This window comes from Lycorma delicatula, chromosome 1 (genome assembly GCF_047948215.1).
Source record: "Lycorma delicatula isolate Av1 chromosome 1, ASM4794821v1, whole genome shotgun sequence".
NCBI classification, from domain to species: Eukaryota; Metazoa; Arthropoda; class Insecta; order Hemiptera; family Fulgoridae; genus Lycorma; species Lycorma delicatula.
In genome coordinates this window covers 89204797-89230283 of record NC_134455.1, presented here as the reverse complement: position 1 = coordinate 89230283, position 25487 = coordinate 89204797, and the positions used below count along the sequence as shown (strand labels likewise).

Genomic DNA, 25487 nt, shown 5'->3' with positions numbered 1-25487 from the left:
TCTTATATGGGGCAAAGATCTGATCAGATGTTCTGCGATATAAAAGGTATATGGGAATACTTGCTGCGCTGCATAAGAGATGCTGCCTTCGGATTTCGGCAGCTTTTCGTACCATCTCAAGAGGCTGCAGAGGAGCTGGCTGTTGTAATGCCAATTGACCTGCTAACTGCTCACAGAAGGAAGCGTAGAGAATTAAGGATGCTTTCTTCTTCGGAGAAGAAAAGATTGATTGTGGCCAATTTACAAAAGTTGATGAATACTTGTCAAGAACGGTGGGATGCCGGAGAGAAAGGCCGATGAACTTACCGTCTGATTGGGAATGTAAGGAGTTGGTGGAGTAGGACTGGCGGATCAATTGATTATAGTCTTACGCAGTTCCTGGCTGAGCATGGTGGTTACAGATCGTATCTGTTTTGGTTCGCTCTTTACCATTCAGACCGCTGTCCGGTTTGCGATGTGAAGGAAACTCCGTACCATGTCTTTTTCTGTTGTACGAGGTTCCAGGATGCACGGAAGTGCATGCTGGATGCCCTGGGTCGGGTGGACATGTTCAGACCTGAGGATTTTCAGCAGACAATGCTAAAGGGTGTGAAGCAGTGGACTTTTATTTCAAATTATAATAGAAAAGCTTTAGAAGAACTTAGTAAAACAGAAAAAACTCGTAGGAGACGGCGAGCATTGGCGCGGCCTGCAAGGGAATGAGGCGTCAGAGGGTGCCGGGTTGAACAGGTCTGCGGCTGAGTGTATTGGAGGCCCTCTCGAGCATGAGGGGGGTCGCTTTGATGCGGTGAGGCCGTGGACACTCCGCTCCTGGTGCCTGAGGGCGTTGCTCACGTTTTTAATGATTATGGCTGACGGGCGTGTAGGTAAGTGATAAGTTGGTAAGTAGTTGAATATGTGTGTGAGCGCTTATCCCCCCTCCTGAAGTAATGTTTTATTAGCGGTTTCCCAGGAGGTGGTGTCACCAGGAGTGGAGGTTTAGTCGGTAGTGCGCAGGAATACATACGCATTTTCTGTAACAGCTTGCGGAACCTGTTAGCAAGTACGACACTGCTTCAGCGTCCGTAAATGGGGTTCCTCCACCTCAAAAAAAAAAGGCCTGGAAGCTATAGATTCAAAAGTCAGAGTTTTCGGTCGCGGTCGTGAAACTTGAGAGCAAGGGTTTTCTCTATCACGCATAGATTTTCCCTTCGCGAACAATTGCAGATCAGGTTTTTTATTTTTTGGAGAGGCAGACATTTTTCAGGTATAGATAAAACACAGTCAACATTTACAATATTTCACAAATTATCAGCTGCATTCAGATTGGAATCGTCAACATCTTTATCTAATAAAATTATTAATATCATGTTCAGAAGTTGCCGTTTTCATAATTTGTTTTTAGTTTTTGTTTTGACTTTCACATTTCTTTATTCTTTAGGCATGTCAACAGGTTTTAAGAAAATCTTTTTACAGCTAATTCCACATTCCGTATTGGAATTCAGTGTCTGTTTTAATTCACTCCTCACAAAGATGCTTGATTTCATCTTAGATACAAGATAGTTCATCACGAAAGTGCGCATAACCTGATGAAAACCTTCTGTAATAAGGTTTCTTTTGCTGATATGCATCTGTAGAAAAACACTCACTTTTCTTATCAGTCATTGCATTAATAGACTCGTCTTCAGGTGCAGAATCTTCGTTCTCATGGACAGTTCCGATAATTCTCTCTTTATTCAAATTGGAGGTATTCTTTACCAAGGTGTTGTAATCAATCGAAAATGTTTTAGACAGGCCAGTATTACATTTAAAGTGTTTATTGATCTTAAAAATGGCAATTTCATCGTCATTCAACTTTAAGCATGCAGCATAGTTTTTATCACACATTTCGTGCAGAAAAGAGATTTTTGCTTACTAAAAAAAAAAAAAAAAAAAAAAAAAAAAAAAATAACTAACTTTACAAATGGGATAGCATCCGATAGGATTTATCGGTGCTACCTAACAACTGTGGCCGCCTAACGACAAGAAACTAAGGGAGAACTACAGTCAGAATAAAAATATCTGATGTGTACAACACATGACTTCCTTGTACGCCTATTAAATTACCCATTCACATTTTTTTTTAAAATGAAAAGTACATAAAATTTTATTTCATTAATAAATTCTGATATTTTTTCATAATTTTTTTTATTGTTTTATCGAATTATTATTTATTCGTAAATTTGTTTTTACAGTCAGAGGTTAATAATTAATATATTTAAATTAATTAATAAATAAACAATTAATTAATAAATCAATATATTTAAATTTTAAAAAAGTTAAAAGAAAAAAAGGACATGAATTCCGATTCGAACCGATGTGCCTTGTAAGATCTAAATATTTCATTAATTAAAATTTTATTTGGCTATAGTCTGGAACCAATAAAAATAAGTATCACTTATTTTTATTGGTTCAAAACGGATATTCTGTTGAAATCTGAAAGCCGAAATTTTTCGCGATCACAGTACTTCCTTTACTTCGTACAAAGAAGTAAAAAATGAGAAATGAAACTAGAATAGTTAACAGCAGCCTCACTGGCCGCTGAGGAAAGCGGTTGATCGCGATTCAACCCTACCGCAAAATAAAGGTTGAAGTGCCTTGCAACTTATCCGCTGGAAAAGCCCAGGTACTGAAAACAGATGGAAAAAGTGTGGCTCGCGTTGCTTTTAACCTCTGTTTTCTAATTAACATCTATCCAAATGAGTTGCGTAAGTAAAGAATGCATCTTTTTTATTATGTTTTATTATTATTTTAATTAACTATTTATTTTAATAACCTTTTTTAGTGTATTTTAAAAATTGAATAATGAATTTATAAATTAGCTCAGAAAATAAGTGTTTATTTCTGCTATAAAGTAGTGCTACTATTTTTATAACATCATAGAAAATAAAAAAAAAACTGGCACAGTATTGCAAGACTTTCCCGGTTAAGCCTATCAATGGTCACATTTCATTTTACAAATTTGTAAAAAAGTAGTATTGTAAAATCGTATAAAAAATTCTACAAATTTGTAAAAAAAAAAAAAAAAACAGTAAAATAACAAAAGTAAAACAAAATTGTAAAAAAGGTAATAAAATCGTAAAAAAATTCTACAAATAGCTTTGAAAAGTCATTATATGTTCTTGCACGATTTTACCGTATTAAAAAGACTCTAATAATAACGCTAAATTAATCAAAATTAGTTTTGTAAACATTGAAATCGAAAACCTTTTCCGAATTTTTTTAAAATTTGGCAGCCCAAGTATCAAGGGGACATTTTTTTAATTGATTACGGTAATTTACAAAATGAAGCATCAAATTTCCAAATTTCGAATAAAACAATTTTAGATTTTAGGGATTTCCTTATTCTGTGGGGAAAATTAAAAAAAAAAAAAAAAAAAAAAAAAAGTAGAAAAACTTTTCTAAAAATATTCATACATAGGTTAAGCTTAATAAATTTGCAAGTAGATTTTTTCTCATAATCTAAAACTGCCTTCAATAAATTCTAAAATAAGAAAATAAAAATTTTCAAAAAAAATTCTTCATTTTAGATCCGGGTTCATTTTTTTTTTAAATTGTTGATATTTCTTGATAATTTTGTATATATGAAGTATGAACTTTACGCAAATGTTTGAAAAGTATCTAAACCAACGGGAAAAGAACAAATATTTCAATTTTAAGAGATGGGGGTTGATTTTTGAAAAAGGGTTTTGGGTTGTTTATATTCAAAACTGTTTTTTTTTGCTATATCCTTCCACCCCCTAAATGAATTTTGGAAAAAATAATATGATCAATGTCCCATACATAGAAATATTTGAGCCAAATTTGAAGAAAAACAGTTTGATCAATTCCGAGATAAAAGGCGAAACGCACTGTGAAACACACATATATACACACCCATAAATATGTTTTTTATAGTTGAATCCAGAAACATAAGGATTTGCAAAAAAATGCGATTTTTGCTACGATTACCGTGCTTTCCCCTTTAATATACCTATACTCACTGGGAAAGTAATATCACAGGAGAACAAAGTATATTTTTATCTTCCTCTCTCTCTAGGATCCTTCTATGCCCTGTTAAAGGCCATGTTGAACATTTATAGTAGACCCCTGCATTCATACATTAAAAAAATTAAAAAAAAGAGCAATCCTTTGCTTTTAGGGTGATAAATGACTATGAAATCAGTTAAAAAAAAAAAAAAACAACATATATTTTGTAGTCTCATTTCATTTAAAACAATATTGTTATATTTTAAATTCTTTAAAATTAATTAAAAAATAAAGTATCCTGAAATTGGTACTACTAAGAAAAAAGGAAAGAGGAAAGAGATCTTTTTTAATTTTTCAGAAGCTAAAAGCTAGTATGTACAATTGTTTTTTCTTTTACACCGACATGAACTACTTTTTTTTGCTTATCTATTACTAGTGTTTTCTGTTACATAGTACTTCTGTGAATTTCTTTCTGTTAAATTTTCATCTGTTGATGTCATAATAATTTTGATGCATATTGCAGTTGTTCTCTTCTTGTTTTTTTGTTTTATTTCTTTATCATTCATTTATTGATGAAATTAAATTACCATTATTTTCAGAATTAAGTGGTTCATTTGCATTTATAATTGTAACATTTGTTAAATTATTTATACTTCTAATAATTGTTTTTGGGTAATAATATTTTATGGTTTTTAACATTTTTTGTTCATTTTCTTCTTCACTTTCCTCTTCATTTTTTGTTGATTTTTGTATACCTGACATCTTTTTCTTATATTCTTCTATAAGCCTATTTATTTTCATTTCATCTGAATCCATTTTCTTTGTATAGACTGTTGTTCCTTTTGCAGCAGCTAATTTATTTCTTCTTTTTAATCTATTTCTAATTCTTCTTCTTTCTTTCCTTAATTCAATTCTTTCTTTTTTACCAATAATTCTAGTACCAGTATAAGGATCTTTACTTCTTCTTGTAAAACCTTTCCATGTTTTTTTTGTCTTTTTTGTTGTAGTTGGAATTGATGTTTTCAGCATCTTCTCTAGAAGTTTCTTTTTCTTTTTTCTTTTCTGTTTTCTTTCTTTACCTTTTTCATGTAATATTTTTTTATATCCACTCCAGTCTTCAAATTTATCTTTATTTCTCTCACACACCAATTCTTCATCGAGTGAATAATCTTTTTCAGGTGCTCTTAACCACATCATCATACTATGTCGTGCGACTGCAAATAAATGAAAAATTAATTAATAATTTCTTAAATAAAAATCTATGGAAAAAGGAAAAATATAAGTTTTAGAACTGATAATTTCTGACATTTAACCTGTTTGTTTAACAGTGATCTGTTAAACGTTTTCTGTTTCAGTATACCTATTTATTAATATCAATGAACTTCAAAATCATCTAACTTATAATAAATACCACTTTAAGTAGTAAATAGTTCTGAGGAAAAGGTTCACAATTGGTTTAATCTTTACCTTGTGACAGGTGTTCAGAAGCATTAGAGTAGGAGAAAAAACAGACTGCAACCTTCATAGGTATAAAGAACTCTGTGATAGTGCTCCCAGAATGGTTTTTTTTCATTAGGGATAAACAATCCTTAAAAAAAAGGAGAAAAAAGTTATTATTTCCATAATACAAAAAAACAAGATTACCTCTGAGAAGATAAAAAAGTATATACATCACTAATGAGGGAAGGAGTGACCCCATGTAGTGATTAATATAGTAATTTAAAAAATGTGTGAAAGCCTACTAGGTCCACAGTGAAAGAGATTGGAAGTTTTGAAGTAGAAACTGACGTAAGTACCAATGAATATCCACTCATTTTTGTTATTCATCATTTTTATTGATGAGATTCATAAGCAAGTTAAGAGAGAAATAGAAAGCCAAAAAGCAAGCATGAATATTAACTGGTGACACAATTTTCTTGGAAGAAAAGAAGGTGCAGTAAAAAATCACTTTACTGCTTGGGTAAGGAAAAATAAAAATGGGGAAGAAGAAAAGTAGTACTTGTAGTAACAAAGAGTGAATGGAATGAAAGAATCAATATGTGAATACAAAAAATTGATTAGAAACTGTTTTAGGTATTTGGATGTAAAATATCTGAGAATGGAAATACAAGTCAGAAAATTAGTAATAAAATACAAGTAGCAAGAGAAATTATCAAAGTTAGTAATAAAGTTTGGAACAAGAAAATGGCAGTGAAGTGTATACAATTTTCATAACTGTAAAAAGACAAGACAGTAAGATTCAGCCAACTGAAATGAAGTTTTTAAGAAGCACATAAGAAAGTCATGAAGGAAGTGAATAACAAACATAGTGCTGTATGACAAGATCTGGGATATAAATCACACCATGAAAGAATTCACCACGGTTAGCTCAGATAGTGTTAGACATTTACAAAAGATTCAAAGCAGAAGAATAGAAAAATAGATCTTTAATGTAAACAACATAATGGAAAGAAGGCTTATTGAAAAACTGGGATAAGAATAGATGGATGTGTAAATACAAGAAGGCCTGAAAAAGAAAACAGAGGTGGAAAAAGTTTTCAAGAAAGAATGTACTCTGATTTAATAACAATCTTATATAGGAAAAACATGATGTCTATCACTTTTTAAGAATTTCAGTAAAATTATTCTAACACAGCTGTTTTTCTCTGTCATTGAATTAAAAGCAATCATAATTTAATGTAAGGAGCAAGACTTTATAGATTTCATTTAAAATAAAATCAGAATGTAGTATGTAATAATTTTCAATGACCCCCGAACTGCAATCTCCTTGTTACATTATTGTGGCAATTTCTTAATTACAGTTTAACAGAGGCCTTTTGATTGCTTCTAAAATCAATTCCTTAGTTTCAATGACCTTGTCATTAATGTAGAATTTTTTGTCTCATAGCAATTCCTTCTGTAATCCAAGGACATGATAACTGGATATAGTCAAGTCAAAGTTAAATAATGGATAGGAAATTCTTTTCATATTGATAGAGGCTTGCCATTGTTAAAGGAGAACTTTACATTGACTTAAGGGAACAAATCTTTGTTTACTCTGTCTTTAGCAGATTATTGGTTCACTTTTTCATTAAGTAGAATTGAGTAATAATAATAACAATAATATTATTATTGTTACATATTAACATTTTTTATTAATTCAATTAAGTAAACCATTTTTTTATCCAAGAATGTTCAGGTCATGGTCTTACCTGATAAAGAGAAATTATTTTTACTTTTTCTTCAGAAAATAAAAGTTACTATCTTTCCACTAGTAACATGCTTTATTTTACTCAGGACCTAAGACTCATTATAACACAGATCTTCAAAGATTTTGAATCTCTGAGTTCAAAGATTTTCTCCTCTTTTACAACATTAAAGAAATTGAATCATGCTGTTAACGTTTTGAATGTCATGTAATTAATAAAATAAAATGTAATTTAATAAAATGTAAATAATATAGATTAGTTATTAGTAATATGTTTTAAGTGGTGGGGAGACTCTCCCTCTCATTGTGCCAGTCGACTAACGACAGCGTCTCCGCAGAGATGTGTGTAAACGTGTGTTAAACTTATACTTTATATTATGTCAAGCTCAAATAAACTGTGGATCTTATTCCATATTTGCCTATTTTTACTAACATTTTTTGGTGACCCCGACGTGATACTTTTAAACGGAGTGATACATATTACGGAGTGATTTCACAAATATTTTGTGAAAAACTTATGACTGTGAATATTATACATTATTTTATTAAACATTTTAACACCATAAACTTTAACTACCAATTTAAACTGGCAATTGTGCATATGAGATCAGCTGAAACCATCTGTATCAACTTTAATACGCACGCATGAGATCGCTGCTTCAACATTTTACATGAGTGTCTTCCTGATTCGTCTGTGTCTTTTAGCGTCAACAACAGTTTCCTCGTTGGGATTCAGCTATCATCTTTCCACAACGTATCCTTTATACTTAAGCTTTTAGTATTGTTAATAAACAGTTACACATTAGCTTGTGGATCAAACATTAATAAAAATAAACTTTTTATGGAACAATATTTACAATCATTAAAATAAGAGGAAATTTTCCTTAGTAACTCTGCGTAACTTACTTATAGAAGTTATCTGCAAACATTACTTGTGTATTTACCGAATATTCTATGTAATTTAATGATGTTTATGTTTTGTAATTTGCCTTAATTTGTATTCATTTTGCGTATTTTTTAAATCTTTACTACAACTAGTTAAACATATTTTCAGTAAATGTTCAGTTCGATTTCATTCTTATGTTTTGATTTTGTTAGAATTTAAATTCAAGTTTATGATCGAATCTTGTAGTTATTACAGGCTATAGTAAATTTATTTTGCACCATCGTAGAGCTTATCATATGTGTACTTTTAGAACAGGTTGTTTTGGCGTGTTGTTTTCATTATCAACTCTGTAGGCTCCAGTTGACTGACTGCTGCGTCATAATAATATTGTCAGCGCATTTCTATCACGCATTAATTATTGTTGTTTAGTCTATCAAATTAGAGTTCGTGTATTTCTTTCCTTATTCTGATAACGAATATTATTTATTATTTTAATATTCCACTATTTAAAGTTAATTTGCTTATTTGTCTGACTTTATCAAATTATTGATTAATTATTTGACTAATTTAAACATTATTAAGATTATTTTAGTATATGTATAAAATTTACGTATATGTAATTTAATTTGTATCAAATTCTGTTGAGTCACGTTGTAAACTGTGTCACATGTTAACATCATGAATTTAAGTATTTACAGTTGTACTCCCAGCACTAGTTTAATAATTTATACGTGCAATAGTTTTCATACAGTTCACAATGGTTTTAGATGATGAACGTTCCAGTAATTTTAATGACAAACTTACTGAGTTACGACGTTAACGCGGTTACATTAAGGGCAGGCTAACCCGCATTAAAACTTTTATGAACTCATTTGATTCTAAAATTAACAATCCCTTAGATTTAAAAACCCGTTTAAGAAGACTTGAAGAATGTTGGTCCGAATTTGACTGCGTTCAGTCAGAAATTAGGAGGATCTGCACGGACGCTGAATATGAAATTGAAGAAAACGAGTTTGCATCTTTCGAAGATAATTACTACGAAATCGAATCTAAAATCAACAACATCCTTGCAAATCAATCCTCATCCTTTCCTCCTCATCCATCTCTCCTTCTACTACTGAACAATCGAACATGGCTAACAGTGTTAAATTCCCTGAAATTTCCTTGCCTTCATTTTCTGGAAAATATGAAGACTGGATTGACATTCGCGACGTTTCCCAGTCTATGATTCATAATTCCTCCAATTTAACACATATTCAAAAATTTTATTATCTACGTTCTTGCTTAAAAGCCGAAGCTTTAAACACTATTAAGGAAATAAAGGTTTCTGCCAATAATTATGAATCAGCTTGGACACTTCTTAAGCAGCGATTTAAAAATACTAGATTAATAATAAAGGCTCATATACAAGGAATATTAACTTTTAAACGACTTGACAAACCTCAGTCTACCGCGCTAAAAAAAAACTTATACAATACTATTAATAACCATTTGACTGCCTTAAAAAATTTAGGTGAACCAACCGATCCAATGACGTACGCTTTTAGTATTTTTAATTACAAATAAATTAGACCCCGAAACTAGAGATCGCGGGAGGCGCATCATTCTAAGAATATACTAAGCGTTAATGATGACGAAGATAATAAGTCTTCTGACTACGAATCCAAACGTATTCTTTTAAAAATTTAATGCAATTCTTATATAAACAAACAATGATCCAAGAAGTCCGGGAAGAAAATCGAACAATAAACACCAAAGGCCCGTCCTATAAAAATTTCCAGTCTAAACCGCATCTTAATCGAAATGTAAATAATATTCCATGTCATGTTAGCAATATCAACATTTCCAAATCTAAATGTGTAATTTGTAATGACAATCATATAACTTTTACCTGTAAACAGCTCACTAATCTTAACTCGTCACAAAGATACTTAAAGGTTCGCTAACTCAAGCTATGTATAAATTGTCTTAGGTCAGGACACAAGACTCTGCAATGTAAGAGTCCTTATTGTTGTAAACTTTGCAATAAGCGTCATCACAGCATTCTTCACATTGAAAACACTTCTCAAGCTTCAACAAATCAGTTACCTAAGACTGATGTTAAAGAGTCTTCCATTCCGCAACAGTCTGTATCCGCCTTTTCCAATAGTAGTGATGACGTTATTCTAGCTACCGCCATTATCCTTATTAAGGACTCTCAGGGCGTTGCTTACCCTTGTGGCGCACTTTTAGACAGCGGTAGTCAATCAAATTTTATTAGTCAGTCACTAGTTTCAGCTTTAGGTCTCAAACAATGTAAAACCCTTGCATCAGTCACCGGAATCGGAAATACGGAATGTCAACAAATGCCTTTGTAAACGCTACAATTAAATCAAGATTAAACGATTACGAGGAAGATATATCTCTGTTGGTTTTAAGAAAAATTGTTAACGATTTGCCGACTTCCTCCTTCAACTTAAACATAACTAATGACATTCAGTTAGCTGATGACGGGTTCTTTCAGTCTAAACGAATCGACGTACTTCTGGGTGCAAGCCTGTTTTTCGACATTTTGAGAGACGGCCAATTTAAACTAGGAAGGATTTACCTGCATTACAAAATTCAGTTTAGGCTGGATCGCGAGTGGCAAGATTGCGTCCAACCATGCATTACAGAAAACGTCTCTGACTCTTACCACGACTTGTAATACTTCAGATGAGAATTTGCATGATATTCTTTCTTCATTCTGGAAAACTGAAGAGATTTCAAATAACGATAACAAATCCCTTGCAGAACAAGCATGTGAGCAACACTACATATCAAACGTAAAACGCCAGTCAGACGGCAAGTTGGTTGTAAAATTACCTTTTTCGGATGATCCCACGAAATCATTACGCCATTAAACGTTTTTACTCTCTGGAGCGCAAGCTTAACCGAGATAACGACATGAAAATGAGTTATGATGAATTTTTAAACGAATATCTCGAAAATGATGAGATGGAACCTGTTACACAAGACAGGGAACCAGAGACCACTTATTACTTACCTCATCATCCGATCATCAAGGAATCCAGCTCCACGACACGAATACGCGTTGTTTTTGACGCATTAGCTAAGACTTCTAACAATAATTCTTTAAACGATGTCTTAATGACAGGTCTAACTATACAGCGGGACTTACAAGCTATACTGTTATCTTTTCGCACTCACTCCTATGTATTTACTGCAGATATTAAACAAATGTACCGTAAAATATTAATTGATGAGAGTCAACGAGATTTTCAATGAATTGTATGGCGTAATGATTTAACTGACAAGATTGACACTTATAGATTAAAAACAGTTAGTTACCTATGGCACTGCTTCAGCTCCATTTTTAGCGATTCATTGTTTGTTTCAGTTAGCAGAAGGAGGGAAGAACTTGTATTCCAAAGCATCTAAATCTATAAGACGAGACTTTTATGTCGATGATGTCTTAACTGGAGGAGATTCTGTTAACTAATTAATTGAAATACAATCCGAATTAATTGATCTGCTAAACGATGGAGGTTTTCAACTTCACACATGGTGTTCAAATCACCCATCTATTTTGAAAAATGTCCCAAAAGAACATCTGGAATCAGGATTCGTCATAGAAGACTCAGAAAGCAAAGCAATTAAGACTTTGGGAATATATTGGCAACCATCAACAGATGCGTTTCGATTTAAAGTAAACCTACGGGATCCACCAATTGTCGTCACTAAGCGTGTTATTTTGTCAGATATATCTCGACTATTTGATCCACTTGGCATAATATCACCGATAATAATTACTGCTAAGCTTCTAATCCAATAAATATGGTTCATAAAGGTCTTAGGATGGGATCAACAAGTTCCTGGTGCTTTGCAGCTAAAATTGAATGAATTCAGGGAATCACTGCGGATCCTAAATCAACTAAGCGTCAATAGACGAATATCGATTGGAAACTCTGATCAAGCATTCGAAATACATGGATTTTCTGATGCGTCAGAAAAGGCTTACGGAGCCTGTCTGTATATGAGAACTGTAGCAGAAAATGGTGAAGTAAAGGTGATGTTGATATGCTCCAAATCGCGCGTAGCTCCACTAAAATTAACGTCGTTACCTCGTCTAGAACTCTGTGGAGCGCTAATATTGACTCAACTACTTCAAAGAACACTAAAAGCCTTAGATTTACTCAATATTAACAACATCACTCTGTGGACTGATTCTACCATAGTACTTCACTGGTTAAATTCTCTTCCTAAAACTTGGCAAACATATGTCGGTAATAGTGTCTAAAATTCAAGAGTTGACACCTAACTGTACATGGAAACACGTAAAATCACAGGATAATCCAGCTGATCTCATTTCTCGTTCTCTGTCACCTGAATTGCTCTTAAACTGTAATCTCTGGTGGAATGGACCTCAGTGGTTATCAAAAACGTCAAATGACTGGCCTCAGCCAATTCAAATGACAACAATCAATTTCGAACTCGAAGAAGACTTTAGACCACCTCTTCATTGGGAGTTAGGCCGCATCATTAATTTGCACGAGGTAGCTGATGGCAAGGCTCGCGTTGCCACAGTAAAAACTTCTAAAGGAATAATAAAACGACTCCTAGTTAAACTTTGCCAACTTCCTGATGTATCTTGAAGCCTGCGCCTTCTACGGGGGCGGCACGTTAACGTTTTGAATGTCAAGTAATTAATAAAATAAAATGTAATTTAATAAAATGTAAATAATATAGGTTAGTTATTAGTAATATGTAATAAGTGGTGGGGGGACTCTCCCTCTCATTGTGCCAGTCGATTAACGACAGCGGCTCTGCACAGATGTGTGTAAACGTGTGTTAAAATTTACGTTATGTTAAACTGTTAAACTTATACTGTATGTTAAACTTATAATTTATATTAAACTTTATACTATGTCAAGCTCAAATAAACTGTGGATCTTATTCCATATTTGCCTATTTTTACTAACACATGCTGATACTTACCTTTATGCTCTGGAGTAGGGTTTATTGTCCATTACTCTTACCAATCTAAAGGAATTAATAACCAACTGGAGTTAAACAAAACCCGGTACTTATAATTGTTGGTTAGAATGTGTTACAGGCCATTAAATTTCATGGGACAAAGTGCCAGTAAAGGGATAGAAAAATGAAAACTGGTTCCATACAAAATTGCCAGTTATAAATTCTCATTTGTTTATGCTTACATAAATCACATTGTTACTCTGTCATTGTCAGTGGTGTAGCATTTCTGTCTTTTTCCAGATCCGAAAGGATCTGGGTTTCAAACCTGATAAGAGTTACCATTACATTAAAAATCCATGTCTTATAAAAAAAATATATAGTGTAGCAATTGTAATTGGATGTCAGCGTGTATAAAAAATATAATATAACTGTGAGTATTATTAAGCAAATGATTAAACAAGGAAAATTTATCAAATATTTTTTAATAAAAAAGAAAGTTAAAATAGAATAATTACGTTTAAATGCCCTTCTTGTAGCTCTGAAACTATCTAACTTCTTTTGTTTTAATCTTTCCTTTTTTTGTTTAACAACTCTCCATATTTGACCTTGATTTTTACTGAAAGTAAAAACAAAGAGATATCAATCAGCTACCTACATCCTGACCATTTCAATAGACAAACAATGTTCTATAGTAAAATAATTGTATGGTTATATAAGAAACTGTGTTGGTAAAAGAGAAAAGGAAAACACTCAGTGCTTTCTTGTTACATTTTCAAATAAATTTCTTGATTTATTTATATAAAAAAAAATGTTGTTAAATAGTTTGTGTGTAACAAAAAAATACAGCACTATAAAAGTACTTATGCGAAAAAACATAATGCTTATGGTCCATTAATTTATTTAAGAACACAAGAAGTTATGTAGAGTTAATGAATGAGTGAGTACCTATGTTGACTAATATAACCTAACAGTTTTAGACAAGCTGATATGAAGAACCAACCACTCATGAAAATCGCACAACCATTCCCAAGAATAACAAGCATGCCATAGCAGTCTTACTAGAAAAAGTGAGGATCAAAAGGTTGGTTCCACATTTCTTATTTGTGAGATCAAGTTAGAGAAGTGAAGAGTTAGTTAGAGAAGTGATCAATAGTATTCTATACTTTCCAATAAAAATGACTATTTTCAATCTGCAATTCACCATAACGATACTTAAATTATTCCAAACAAGAGGATGAATATTTGCATTATTGTATATATTAAAATATGTAAATATATTAAATACTTTCTCTTTTTTTTAGCCTCTGGGAGTACTGTTAGGTATTATTCAGAGGATGATTTGAAATGGCAATTTTGTAGCGTGTGAAAATGCTATGCCTGACCGGGATTTGAACCCAGGACCTCCAGATGAAAGGCCAAGATGCTACCACTTGCACCATGGAGGCCAGCAAATACTTTTATACTGTACTATTATAAATAGATATTATTATTTTCATTGTAAATATAATACTGTGGAAAATGGAGTTAATAAAAATACAATGTGTTGCCTTTCATGTGTGAGAGGTGCTTCTTATCAGCTTGTCTAAAAATTTAAAAATGGAGTTTATTACAACAGATTTATTTTCTGTATTAATTTACAAGTGAAATAAATCTTTTTCAGAGTTCAGGTGTAAGATGTTTTGTTACTGTATCAGTTAATATCAAGTACTAACAACTGTTTAGTGTTTTAGATAACTATTGAATCCAATGATAAGTAAAATAAATAATGCTGAATACTGTCATAATTTTTAATATGGTTTATTTTTTTTTCTTAAGTTAATTGGTAGATTTAAAAATGTTTCCAAATTTATAATTAATATTGTTAATTAACTCTTTCTTGCTACTGAACTGTGAAACAGTGTATTGTTTGCTGCAGAAAAAAGAGGTACAGTTGTTTACTATACTACAGTATCAGTCCTAGTCTTTCTTTTGATTGTAATATTTATAAAGCAATTGAGTGACTTTCTTTAAAAGTAATGATGTCGACTATATAGTCATTTTAGTATTAAATGAGAAGCTCTTCTGTAATGTTAAAATTGTTAATACCAAATCAAGAGTTCTATCAACAATTCCATACCTTTTGATAGCTGAATTTGACAGAAATACATTAAGAAAAAATTATCTACATGTAATAATTACCAAATTATGTTAAAAATCATAATATTTTTTATTTAAAAAAAATATTATTATTAATTTGGTTAAAAACAAAAAATCAATATTCTGAACTTAATATTTGAAGAAAACTTTAAAGAAGTAGAAAAGATAATTAACTGTCAATACTCTTGGTAGGGCAGGATATTATCTTTTTAAGAATTCTAATTTGCTTCCTTTATTTTACTTACTGGTCCAAGAAGTTGGACCAGCAACATGAAAATTTAAAATTATCAACAATGGTACAATACTTCAATAGTTTACAGTTGCTACCTTATTTTCTTCTACTGCCCCCTACAAGAAAGGGATAAAACCGAAGTACCTTCTTCATAAATGCAAACGTATTGCAAAATGTATATTGTAAAATATATTGTATTGCTTATTGTTATCTTTCTATTAAGTTCTGTGAATTACGGTTGATATCAATCCTGCAAGTATTAACTTTACTCTGCTTATTACAAGTAGTACTGATATCATAAAGATTACTAATTTTAGAGAAAGTAACTTTATCTAGAAACCACTTATCTCAGATACTTTATATCTATACAGATGTAAGAAAGCCTGGGGTAGATAGAATAAATAGCAGATTAATGTATCTCTCTTTTTGATGGATAACATTGCATCATGTATTCTCTCCATAGAGAGAAAATATTTATTGTTAACAATAAATAATACTTTAGAGCTAAACAATCCTGAGACCATTTTTAAATTTAGTAAAATTAGAAATCATTCATATATTATTGAAAAAAGAGAAATTAGAAAACACTCAATCTTAAAAATGTTATTATTAATTTATTTGAAGATGCACACACATACTCATTCTATTTAATACATATAAAGGTTTTAAGTAATTTTATATTATCAGGTTTATTTTATATTACTAGGTTTTATGTTAATTTTCTTAACCAAACAGTATTTGTGTACAACCAAACATGAAACACCTGTCACAAAGATGACATACCTCTTCACAAAAATGGCAAGATCCAATACCAGGATTATTAGGAAAAGTGAAGATTGAGATGCTACTTTACTGAGATTTTACATTATAGATGTTATTATAGACTTTATTGTTATAGATGAATCTGAGAAATGCCATTTACCCCCTCCCCCATGAATGGATGATCTTCAGTCCTCTTACTGATCTGGGTCCTAAATCAGTCTCTATCCAATTCTCTAGCTTCTCTTGTTTTAGTTCTTGGGATACTTGTTGCTAGGTGTACTACCTTGTGCCATTCCGCTCCACCTATCAACATGTGTGGAACTGCTTCTTTGGGAGAAAGGCAGCTTAACCTGACATCTTGTCTGACCACATTGCACTGCTGCCATTGGTAGATGATGATGTACTCAACGGTATCTTGAAGATCGCAGCACCTGCATAGAGGAGACGCTCTCCTGCCCAATCAATGCAGGTAGGATTCAGACTCGCCATGTCCAGAAAGGAGCTGCATATATAGAAACTTACCTCACCCAGTCCTCTCTGCACCCATACATCTATTCTCGGAAATAATTTATGCGTCCATATACCAGTAGGTGAGGTGTTCCAGGCCTCCTTCCACTAGGCCAAAAGTAAGTCCTTAGCCTCGGTCTTAGTCATACCAAGATAAACCCGCCGGAGCATCAATGCACACAGCCGCACCAGGGAAATCCCGGAGATGACCTCAATAGCGTTTCGCGATATCATGCGGTATGCGGCCGCAATGTTCAACGCAGCACGTCTTTGAAGCGATGATATTTTATCTACATTCCTTTTCTTTTCAAGGGTCTCTACCCACGCAGGGACGGCATAAAATATAATAGAAGAAGCTACCGTCAGTATTATACGTCGTCTAGAAGCACGAGGACCTCTGTGGCTACGCATAAGCTTACCGAGATTATCAACAACTGTCTCAGCACGTGCCAAGGTCTGCTGAAGGTGGACGTTGTAGTTTCGGCTCCTCTCCAACCACACGCCGAGGTACTTAACGCATCCCGACATTTCTTGCAGTCTTCTTCTCCCGACCAACGCTACTTCGGACGTTTTATTAGGTGCTTACTGTAGACGTCTCGCTTCCAGCCAACAACTTATTCACCGGACTGCATTATTGACTACCTCCTCTACTTCTGCTTCAGTGTGTCCGGCCATGAGGAGGGCCAAATCATCTGCATATGCAACAAGTTCAACGTTTCCATCAAATTCAAGTCTCAAAAGCCCATCAAAAGCAAGGTTCCACAGGAGTAGTCCGAGAACCGACCCCTGCGGAACTCCGCCAAACACGTCAAAATTAGCTCACCATCTTTTGTGGGGGTTTTAAGCCTTCTGCAATGTAGGTAGCTGTTAATTATGACAAGGAGATACCCAATTATATTCTTCTCTCTCAGCACATCAATAATCGTCAGCTACTGGAGACTACCAAAGGCATTCCTGACGTCTAGGAGGACCACTAACGGGATCTTCTGTCGAACAGAATCCTCCGTCGATGCCCAGAGCCACTACTTCGATCTCTAGCCCATTCAGTTACACGTTTCAATGTGTCAATTGTGGACTTACCCCTAGCAAAGCCATATTGATCAGGGGAAAGCCCACCCTTCCCCAGGCTCCCACCAGAGCCTTTCAGTTATGTCTCTCTAACAGCTCGCCCGGGGTGCTGGGCAAGCATATCAGATGATATGAGACACCACTCCCAAGCATGTCTCTCTTCTTTGGCACTAGGACCAACCGCGCTTCCTTCCAATGTGAAGGAAAGTGACAGCTCTCCAAATCTGTATTATAGGTGTCCAGTATGACCCAAGGATGTCTTGTCACCATTAATTTAACGAGAGATCCAGGGATCTCGTCCAACCCCGGACTCTTATCTGCACTAATTCTCTTGGCCGCCAGTCTCAGCTCCTTAATGGAAAATCTTTGCTGAGCCTTTATGTTGCAAATCAGCACCTCAAGCCCACAGAAATGCACTTTATCTTCATATGTAATCAGGTGAGCAGGATTACCTGTTGCCGACTTAGGAATCTGTTGCTCGTCTAGTGGCTGCATAATAAGCCTAATAGCAAAAGTGCCTACAGATAGAACTGGATCTCCTAATCTCTGCAAAGCTACAAATCTGTGAACGTAGTCTTTACTGTATACAAAGTTTCACTTTGTATCCTAGTTTCTATCCAGGAATCTAATCCCTAAGCATCATTATGATGATGACTAAAATATACATTTTATTTAGTAACCGTTCATACACTGAAAATTAATCTTGAAATAAACCTTTCATTTTTTTTTGTTGAATAAACATTAAAGTTTTAACAGTCTACTGTTAAAAGATTATTAACTAAGCCAATAAGTGGTTATATGAGCAAAGACAAAAGATATATTTTGTAATGATTGTCAATAGAAAATAATAATGAAAATGAATTATAATGATAATGAAAAATTAATTAATTGATTAATTATGGTAATGAAAATTATCATATTACTGACTGAATTTGTCGCCAATTTTTGTGTATTTTAAGTCTTTGAGGATTATAATTTGGATTTCCAGGATCTAAAGACTTTGGTTCAACAATCCACGGTTTATCTTTTGTCTTCTTATATTCTGGTTCTCTTGGCAGTAAGAACCATGCATTTCTTAACATATCTTTAATGTATGATACATTAAATGAATGTGGATCTTTTTCAAATTTATCAAATTGATCATCTTCTAAAGTCGTTTTATTTCCTTTTGCTCTCAATCTAGCTGAAACATTATAAAACATAGGTATTGTATTAACTGAATCATCTACAATGGATTTATGAATGTTATGCTCTCTAAATGTTTAATTCATTCAACTTTTTAGAATATTCAATGGGCATATTTGTATAATTCTCTTCTTCTAACAAAGGTAAAATAAATATTGTTTGAATATACTATAATTAATCTGAAAAGTGAAAACATTGTGTGCATATTAGAAATGTATTTTATTAACAAATTGTTATTAATAAATAATTGAAAAATTCCATCCTGCAACATAATATATTATTTTATTAAAATAATTAAAATTTTTTTTTTACTTACTACTTTTTTTATTTTTGTGTTTCCAATAGGTATCTCTCTAAGAGTCTCTGTTCTTCAGAGAGGATTTTGTTTAAATATATATAATAAATTTCTTAAAACCAAAATTAAGTTATAAAATTGTAAAAATATATGTTTACTATGTTATCACTGAAATAAGATAACTATTCTGCTTCTAACTGAAATGAAACTATTATTTTGATACAATATTTTTTAAATATCTGTCTAAATGTAGAAAATAAATAATGAATAATTTAAATTAATTGTATTATTTCCATTAGCCAGTAATCATTAAGATAACATTTTCCCTGTTCACTAATTATTATCTTTTTCCTGTTATTGTGTAATTTTATGAGTGTGAGGGATTTAAATCTCTTAATATTGATTTCTAAAAATTTATATCTTATAGTCTAGAAACATGTGTTTATTTTCTCTGATGTTCTCAGTGCAATTAGGTTTCTGTTTATTGTTTTTATATGCTGGTAAACGTTACTGAAAGTAAAGGTTTTTTTTTAAATATCTGTTTGTCAATCCTACGTAGAAATTTTTTTAATAATGCTCTCCTCTTTCTATTTTATCAGCGACTGTTTTTTAAGAAATTTTAGGATCATATTTCATTATGGTTAATTAATTATTAAATTTTAACTTTTTTATTAATATTTTTACATTCAAATTAACATTAATTAATTAATTTTATATTAGAAGTATTTTGATTTTCTATGCATTTTATTAATTCATTATTTAAATCACTGTTACGTTCTTAAAATTTATGACTTTATTAGAGTTACATTATAATATGTTTTTATTTTTGGTGAAATGGATGAATTGATTTACTGTTAACTATTGCTTTTGATAAATACCCAATTTTAATTTATTTTTATCTTATATGAAATATAAAAGGAGAATTATATTATTGTTTTCTATTTCCAAATTAAGTATAAAATTTTATGAAAATTATTACATTTTTTTAAAAAATGTTTATTGTTATCTAAATTAGCATTACCAAAATGTCATCAACACATCTTATCCAAAAATTTGTTTTATTTATTTAAATAAGATTGTTAACTACTATGTTATCCATGTATTGCAAAAATACTTCAGTTGTTATGCTATTTAAAATGAACCGATTAATAATCCTTATAAACAGCATTTACGATTAAATGTAAAATAATCAACATTACTTCATTTTCACAAGTCAGATTGTGCAAAATCTTAATAACGCCATAACGTAATTAATATTTGTTAAAATTGTTTTTATTAAGTTTTTATTTTATTTTATTCAGTCTCATTTACTGAAATTTCTATGGAAGTACTCAATGCAGATAAAGAAAAAAAACAGCGGATGGAGAAATTTTTAATAATTTCTCACGAATTAACAGATACCTGTATTGAGTCAAATTTTTCCTGATATCTGATTTAAAATAAATTCGTTTCTGCGTTAGTTGAGGTGTTTGGGTCACTCAGAAATTCCTCAAGCGACTCAACGTTCAAACGACACATTCAATGTTGAACGTAGCAGAGTGACACGTATTTCCTGCATAGTACTAAAAAATCTGTTTGAAAGGCCAACCACGAACTAGCAATATCAGTAATGTCAGTGTGGATTGTTTTAAGGAAACGCGCTTAAATATACGTCCACACTGTTTTCAATTGTAACAGGCTTTGAAACCTATAGACTATGCTGTGATTGCTGACTTCGCAATCGAAATGTTGTAGCATGAAGATGACGATTTTCTTGATCGTAATATGTTTAGTGGTAAGTCAATATTTCATCTTGCTTGAAAAGTTAATACAAATAATAGCAGTATCTGGGAGTTAGAAAATTCCCATGAACTCTTACAATGCGAAAGGGACACTCCAAAATTAAGTCTTATCTGTGCGATATCCCGACGGCAAGTTCACGGTCCATTTTTTCTCACAGAAGCAAACATAACATCAGTTGCTTATTTGGATATTTTGAATACATGGCTCTTTCTTAGAAGCTTGAGGATATTGATTTGATTCTGGATCTGCAGGCTAACTGGAAAGTTAGAGATAAGTGGCGGATTTTTAAAAGATTTTTAAGGTTTTTGGTGCTCGAAAGGACTGCTGAGGGTGTTTAGTGTAGAATATTAGCCTGACTGACTAAGGACCCGTTTGGGTGCTTTTCCGCCAGAGTAGGCGAATTCAGCAATGAGCCCGGTTGTTGTTTCGAATGTTCCTGGGTTTATTGGTAATTTTAGTTTCTTTAGAATGGAAGGTAAAAATTGCGATGTTGCGAACAATTTTTGAGTGTATGAGATTAGTGCTCTGTTATAGCTCAATTTGTAAATTTTTATTGGTTATCAGTTTTTTTATCCAATTTCGGTCAGTTTGAAAAATATCTTTTGTTAGTTGATGGGTTTTAACATCGATGGAGATGTCTTGTAAGGCATTTAAATCAGTGCCATATTGATGTAGGTCATACTGTAATACTGTATTGTCATACTGTTGACTGTAATATGTAATCAGGTATTGAGGGTCTGGAAGATGACCTCCAGTAAAGCCCATCAGGGCTAGGAACAGAAGTGTGGTGTGGCAACCGGAATTGTCACAAGGTATCTTCCCCTATGGGGTCAGAATGCTATTCTTGCATTCATCTAGCACCTAATCTTTAAACCAAAATTCCTACTTTACCCTCACATAACATCACAACCTTTTTAGGATAACACAAATCAAGCAAGTAAAAATATACCTTATATAAGAATGCTTTTTACAAACATATCACTTGTGTCGTCTACCACTGTGCAATTTTTGAGGATCTTATTCTTCATTGTTTTCCTATAATGATATGAAAGGCTATGTTCAAAACTTTTGTACGTAAATATATTGTTTCTTCTATTGATTTGAAAATAATTCTATAGGACTATGAAGAATATAATTCTCATAATATCTATTTAAACTAGCCAGGTTCATAAAGACAATTGAATATTAAATAGGGAGAATAATTATGAACCAGTATTAACAATTCAATGTTTTTCTTATGCCAATCTATGAAAATGAATTATAACATGAAGTTTCTATTACTTTGTTACAATGGTTCAATATTCCTTTGGTGATGTTTATTCTGGATTCCAACTCAAAGCTCCAACATTCCTTGTGAATCCCACTACAACTTATTAGCTGAATATATAACCTCGAATTACTTGCCCACAGGAGAAGTTGCTACCATTGGATTGAGTCACTCTTTAATTTAGGTTGATAACAATACCCCATGATTTATTCCTAGTAACAGTCCTTTTAACCATACCTTTATTGTCATACTAATGTACATGTTGTTAGCATACACCCATTTAATTCATTCTCTGTTTTTCAGTCAGTTGTCTGGCCATCCACTTGGGGCATTCTTTTTGAAATTCAGATGATCAGGCATTATGTTGTACTTGAGAAAACACTATCGAAGTTACTGCAGTGTTGCTTTTGTTACCAACTCACAGGACGATCAGGTCGAGCTTCATCAGTAACTTTTGACCGTTCTCATTTACTAATTTCCGATCAGAAATATTGAGTTTTTATTCACGTTTTCAAGATATACCTACAAACTATATATTTAATAAATAGCTATTTCTGGCATTTAGAACATTTTTAAATGAAAATGCATGGAATTGATATAATTTTAATTTAGGGCTTGAAAGTATAACTTACTTGCATGATACATTAAGACAATGTTACAATGTTGATCGATTGATTGACTCATGTGTATGAAATAATTTTATTTTAGCATTTTCTATAATTTCTTGACACACATGTTAAAGATTCTATGAATATTACTAAAAGATGAGGGTGAGGTGAAATTGCAACAGCATTGCTTCCAATCCAACTATACTCGTTCACTTTATCCAAGACTATTGTTTAACAAGCTTCTGTTTTAATAACAATACTGTACTACTGTAGTTAGCAAATTGAGTTATACTATTAAGCTTCAGAATAATTAAATTGGAAATTATATACATTTCTGCTTACTAATTTTTTTTACTTTTTTGTTTCACTCAACCTTGAGCTACATGTAACCAAGTGGGTCTATTAAAACTATGTACTTGTAAAAATCCAATACATAACAGCAGTCTGATTCAGCTAAATTAATGAACAGATCTATTTTAATTTGGTCTACATCTAGTGATAATCATAATGAAATATTTTTATAAAATGGGAAACAATAAACATTCAATCAGAGTAACTAAACATTTATTTCTTTACTATTTATAACTGAATTGCTTCATATCATAATAAGGGAGCTACTAGTACTTACCTCTTCTTTTTCCTGTTTAGCCTCCTGTAATTACCTTTCAGATATACTTCAGAGGATGAATGAGGATGATATGTACGAGCGTAAATATAGTGTAGTCTTGTACAGTCTCAGTTCGACCATTCCTGAGATGTGTGGTTAATTGAAACCCAACCACCAAAGAACAACGGTATCCATGATCTAGTATACAAATCCATGTAAAAATAACTGACTTTACTAGGACTTGAACGCTGGAACTCTCAACTTCCAAATCAGCTGATTTGGGAAGACGCGTTCACCACTTACCTATAGCTTAGCATACTCTATTTATGCTACTATAACACATAACTGAATTATTAATACACATAATTAATATACACACTTTTATTTCCATTCTATCTTATAATTTTAAGTTAATTTCTATTTTGGTTAATATTATTTACTGATTTTAATTTATTTTCAAACATTACCTTTCATCAACCAAAAACATACTTTTTTAATTACAAATACTCTGTTATTTATTAATATCTATGACTTTATGGAAATTATTTATCAAAGAAACTCAAATTTTAAACTTTACCTACAATTCAAAAATTTAATTTTTTTAAGATAAGATAACAGTATAATCTCCAAAAAAATTAAAAATGTAATTATTAACAATAGAACAGTGTTTAAGACTTAGCTAATTAAAACTATTACACCAAAAAGTTTATCTTTTTTGACATTATCTTAAGAATTTTTACATACTTATTCAATTAACAATCACTATAGGAATTTTTTACTTATTTCTAAAATAAAATAAAAGCTTAGGTTTCAAAAAGCACAAAGTAAAAATCACTGGAAATTCAATCAGGTATTATATTATAGGATAAACCTGAGGTACCCTACTGAAGTTGCTATACCATCTTCTGTTAAATACATCTCAGTTTTAATCATCCTTCTACTGTCAGACAGTCTTTGTCACAACTGAACAGTATGATTAGGTTGGTCTTCATTAAAACTTATTGAGTGTTCTAAGGTGAATTCAACTATTTGAATCAAAATAATCCTACGTAATAACTACAAGATAGTCTGGTATTACACACCAGATGTAAAAATTTTCTATATTTATATAATATTTATCAAAACTTATTATTTTTAATTAATAAAATATATTTTAATAAAAATTGAAGTTATATAACATTAAAATACCTTCTTTCAATCTTTCATAAGTCCTATTTCCTGCTTGTTCCACAAGCTTCACAAAACGTTCATACATTATTTCTTGTTCAAGATCTGGTTGATTCCACTGGAACTGAGGTGGCGGTCTTTGAAGCGTTAAATTAACATTAGTACTGTTATTATAACCTAAATATTTCATATTTTTAACTGTCCCTGCATACATCCATCGACTACTGTACATCTTTTTTAATCTTGGATTTTTCACTTCTCTTTCGTAAATATCCACTGTACCATATAAACCAAGTACTGTATTCCAAAATCGACCAGCTGGACGTTTTAAAAACCCCAACTAAAAGAAAAAAAAAAAAAAACATAAAATTAATATTATATTCTTTTAAGAAATTATAAAATCCTGAGTATGGTATTGCTGAACTTCTCAGCATTTTTGTTGAGCATGGATTGTAATTTTTACCTGAATGTTGAAGCTGAAAGTTAATTTCCTTTAGGATCATATCTACCTTCTTATTTGTTTTATATATTTATCAGATTCAATCATATGTTAATGTACTCTTTCTTAAGATTACATAAAAGTAGTTAAGATTAACATCAAACAACAAGTTTAAGTAGTTAAAACCTAATATTAACTTAGAACTACTTGAACAAAAATATATTTAAAAAAACTTTAAAAATTTACCAGCTGCTACTATGATCAAGATTGAAAATTATTTTCAAACAATAACATCTTATTTAATTAAAAAATAATTAATAATTTTTAGAAGTGGTATTTCCAATAATAATAATAATAATAATTTTTTTTTTATTTCATTTTATTTGCTTTGTTTGTGCAACAGAACAGTTACAAAA

General features: G+C 31.8%; 1 protein-coding gene across 1 annotated transcript in view; it reads right to left on the bottom strand.

Annotated features, from left to right (window-relative positions):
• Positions 1-4224: 4224 nt before the first annotated feature.
• Positions 4225-25487, bottom strand: part of LOC142318141 (uncharacterized) — a 48001-nt gene continuing 26738 nt past the window's right edge. The window contains exons 2-5 of the mRNA XM_075354681.1: positions 24654-24972; positions 18649-18904; positions 13532-13632; positions 4225-5201 (exon numbers count right to left, since the gene is read on the bottom strand). Coding sequence (XP_075210796.1) covers positions 4546-5201; positions 13532-13632; positions 18649-18904; positions 24654-24972 — 1332 coding nt within the window. The 3' untranslated portion in view covers positions 4225-4545. The remainder of the gene's footprint in view (positions 5202-13531; positions 13633-18648; positions 18905-24653; positions 24973-25487) is intronic.